The 4,487-nt window shown below is 41.3% G+C and overlaps 1 protein-coding gene across 1 annotated transcript; it reads left to right on the forward strand.

Moving 5' to 3' along the window:
• The first annotated feature begins 331 nt into the window (after window positions 1-331).
• LOC123508162 (Y-box-binding protein 1-like) lies at window positions 332-924 on the forward strand. Its single transcript, XM_045261697.1, has 2 exons — window positions 332-564; window positions 663-924. Exons 1-2 carry the CDS (start codon window positions 332-334, stop codon window positions 922-924), a joined length of 495 nt encoding a protein of 164 aa, XP_045117632.1.
• Window positions 925-4,487: the final 3,563 nt, after the last annotated feature.

Below are 4,487 nucleotides of genomic sequence, written 5' to 3' on the forward strand. Positions count from 1 at the left end.
TCATATATGTAAGAATAACATTGTATTTAAACTATGGACACGTAAATGTAACCTTCCAGCTCTCCCCTTCCCTATCTCACAGCAGTATGGGTGGTTTTCCTCCGGGATCTCTGGTTTCCACCCTTGACCCATCATGTACTGCCTTGTGACATTCATTACTTGACAGTAACAGGCCGGACCGCCCGGTAACTTTTTACTCCTACTATATTTCTGTATTTCCTCTCTTTTCCCTCCAGTGTACCAGTTATGTTCACTCTTCCCCCCTCTTTTGTGTAACCCCTCTTTACTAAATAAACTTTGAAACTTTGAACTTTGCGACATCCTTGCTATCATGGCCTCTCCACGACAACCATCTCGACTGGCCAACCATCACTTCCGACGAGTGAAGTGGTACAATGTCAAGACAGGCTATGGCTTCATCAAGGACCTGCAGACCGCGACAGACATCTTCGTCCACGTGTCCGGGATCACACGGTTCCTAAAGAAAAACCCTCCGAAAGAAGACAACGAAATCATTTTCAACGTCCATGGAAGTGACAAGGGACCTGAGGCGAGAGAGACGGGGTGAGGAAGGAAACTCCCTCTCAATCACTACCGAAGAGATCACGCAGTCTACCACAAGCACGAGAGGAACTCATGAAGGCGAAAATTTTTGCCTGCAGAACCATTGCAGGGGGTGAAAACCATCGCCTGCAAAGCCTGATTCCACTCCTGCTGCAACATAGCAACCTACCCGGCACAAATACTTGCGTCAGCTATTGCCTTCCCACGCCCAACAAAAACGAACCACCGCGACGAAAACAGCCTCGAGTCGCACACCAGAAACCTCGAGAAAACGCTAAACATCCCTACCAAGAAACCAGTGGGGAGGAAGCCGAGGAAGCAATGATTATCAACGCCAACGAAGTCGAAATGGATGAGTAAGAAGACGAGGAAGATAAAGTCATGGACGTTGAGGGCTATGAGGAAGATACGTGTCACCACAGCCACACCAGCCATAATTCCGTGGCGAGTACGTGACACAATTTTTTTTAATCGTCTTCTGACCACGGGCGACTTTCCAGCTGCAGACGCCGAACGGATAACGTAGAGAAGGAAGAGGCAAAAACTAACCAAGAACATCAAGCCTTCTACTGCACCCGAACCCTTAGCCAGTAGGGAGGCGGTGGCGTAGTGGATAAGGTGGTGAGCTTGGGATCGGGCAGACGTCCACGAATCCCACCAAGTACGGCCTTGAAACTATACCATTTGTCGAGTGGTTTAAAGTTACCTACATGTTACCATGATACCCAGGTTCTAGGTGATTACACCAAAGGCCATATAAAAAAAAAAAAAGCAAGAGCAAGATTAACCCGAGCGACATTTTGGACGAGTCACCAACAATGCCTCGCTTACGTCGGTCGGGAAAGGAAATCAGGCTTCTTCCGAAAAGATGTTCTTTCTGGCTTCTACTGCCACGGCAACATGACTTTCACCGCTGTGATTGTCGGATACTGCAACAAAACAATGGATTTCCAATCCAAAGCTCTTATAAAGCAACAGACACAAGCTAAACAGGTAGTCTCATACCCGTCCGCTTATTCGACGAGGCGGCCTCACAGCATTCCCGAAATGAATATCTTCGAATATCCGAAGAACTTATGTCTACACCTGCCTAGTTGCGGGCAAACACCCAAAAGGCCCACGTCATCCCAACGGGTGGCAAATCTAGAAAAAAAATGGCCTGCGAGCCATTAATTCCTCTGAAGCTGTAAGCGAAACTAGTCAGGAAGTGATGTACTCATTCACAGTCCGTGTATCCCTCCCCCACTTTCACACAATAATAATAATGATGATAATAATAATAATAATAATAATAATAATAATAATAATAATAATAATAATGTGGAAGGGTGGTGAAGGGACGCGGGCTGTGGATGTGTACTTTATTCCTGACTAGTTTCGCTGTTATAGCTTCTTCAGAGGAAATGCATTTCTTCTGAAGAAGTATCCCTTCACCACCCTTCCACAAGTTGTCATTATGTTCTTACAATAATAATAATGATAATAACATCAATAAGATAGTTCATAATAATGAATAACAACAATAATAACATATACTTTATTTGGATTCTAATAAGTAGTGTACATAGGTATAATTCTCTTTACTAAAAACTTAATCTCCACTGTGAAATCTTAAAATAATTGTAGAAAGTACAATTGCACATTCTAAAGCTTCTCTAAAATTGTCTACATCTTTCAATTAATTGTATGATGGTTTATACTTTTTTTTATGCTCATGAGCACAAAGGATTTCCTAAATCTTGTAGTTCACTGCACATGTTCTCTTAATTTCCTGTCCGATCTCAGATATGCATAGTTTTCCTGCAATGGAGGAGACAGCAGACATCTGCCGAAACGATAATTACCCCCAGTGAGGTCTAATAGCACCGGTTCAGGGGGTGATGTGAATTTATCATTAAGCCAGCTGTGACCTCATTGAACGTTTCCTTTTGTGTCTCACAACACAAGAGAGCAGTCACAGCCTGCCCTCTTCCTTCACACAAAACTATATGTATCTAAATACACATACAATCTTTACTCAAAATTTGAAAATTGAAAAAAAAAAAATGATGACTTTTTTACCATCCTCGGAGTCCCTTTCTAAATATATCTCTACATATTCAACTTGTTTGGGGACCGGCACCTCAGTAAGCCTTTTTTATCACAATTTTTATTACCCTTGGCCTGTATTCCCTCTTACATTAAAAGAAGTGGGTGTGTCTTGTCCATCTTTATCTTTTTAGGCATTTAACTTATTAAGCTCCTCTAGTGGGGTCAGGTTTGCTCTGTGCCTTCCACTTGTTTTAGGTTTTCGTGAATTTATTCTTATCTTTGCATGTCAGACTACTGTACCATGTTGTTACTGAAATGACGATGACTGATTCGACATTCGACTTGTTTCCATTGCAATGAGATAATGGTTTTGTCTACTTTAATGTCGTTTGTAATGCGGAAGTGGTACACTCACTTATCATATTTACTTTAAGGCGGGTTCGCACGTACCAATTTGCGACTGAAATTTGACGTCGGTAGAGTTTCAGACTTAAGATCGGTGCCTAGCAACTGGAGAAACCAATCGCAAAACAAGACCAACATGATGGTCTTATTAGTCGATTTGCGACTTTATTTACGTCATGACGTCACGGAGTAAGCTTTGAAAATGTGGTTTCCAGGTATAGAGAAGATGTTAGAGTTGGTGAGGGAAAAAAAACACATCTGGGGCCCCAGAAATTAATAATACAGTAAAAAAAATCTTGCGCAAATGGTCGTTCGACAACATAGCTGCCGCTTTACAAGAACTGTTTCCCTCAATGCAGGACGTTGTTGGAGGTGAGGATTGAAGACTTGTCAGGATTTAAGTTGATCGCAATTGTGCATAGTCTTCTTAATATTAACAATTTTCTTGAGAAAACTGTAGGCTAATTTAGAGTGTGGTAGACACTCCTTTCTTTACTTCTACTTAGCAAGGGACGTATACACAGGCATTTTCTTTTCTGATGACTCTTCCGGTACACCAAAAGAAGAGCAACCACAGCTTCAGCATTGTCACTGAAGGAAGACATCTAGGCGGTTAGCTGTTTGTTTACATTCACTTCCCGCCAAGGCGCTAACTAGTCGATACTTTCCAGTCGCTGCGTGTGACACTTTCCGATTAGAAGGGACGAATCGAAAACTCTACCGACGTAAAATTTCAGTCGCAAACTGGCACGTGTGAACCCGCCCTTAAACTAGTTTTGCATTGTTGTTTTCTGGGAATTTGTGGTCAAACATGATTCCGAAGTACATATACTTAAATTCCTCGACTCTGCTGACTTATTTGGACTTTATCACTAGTGGTGCTAGTGGGGTCTATTTTTTTTTTTTTTTCTATAATGAGTATCTTTCTAGTTTTTGTGGCGTTAAGATTTGAAAAGTTTCTTTCATATCATAAAGCAGAATGGTTCACTTAGTTGAGGTAGTCATCGTCCTTCATATTTGTTACTTTTACAATTATGGTAGTGTCGTCAGCATACTTCATAATAGTTACCTCCCTAGAGTTACTTTTACGATCGTTTGTACGCATGTTAAAAAGAACAGATGACAGCATACATCCCTTGGGAACTTCAGTGGTTGTGATTATATCAGAATCGATGCTAGATATGATAATAAACTGTTTTCGATTTAAGGTAGTCTGGTATCCACATTAAGAATGCTCTTAACATTCATGGTAAACAGCTTGTCAATCAGTAAGTGTGGTTGAATGGTGTTACAACACTACTGAAGTCCAAAATAGTAAACGAATGTAAGAGTTAGGTTTTCCAAGGGTGTTCATCATTTCGTAATTCATGGGTAGGACAGCATCTTGTACACTTTTCTCAAGTGGATAACCAAACTGGTGTGTGTCATTATACATGTGAGAGCCACAGGCCTGAAGTAATTGTTCTATTTGAGAGACGTAATGTATT

This window comes from Portunus trituberculatus, chromosome 24, assembly GCF_017591435.1.
Source record: "Portunus trituberculatus isolate SZX2019 chromosome 24, ASM1759143v1, whole genome shotgun sequence".
NCBI lineage: Eukaryota > Metazoa > Arthropoda > Malacostraca > Decapoda > Portunidae > Portunus > Portunus trituberculatus.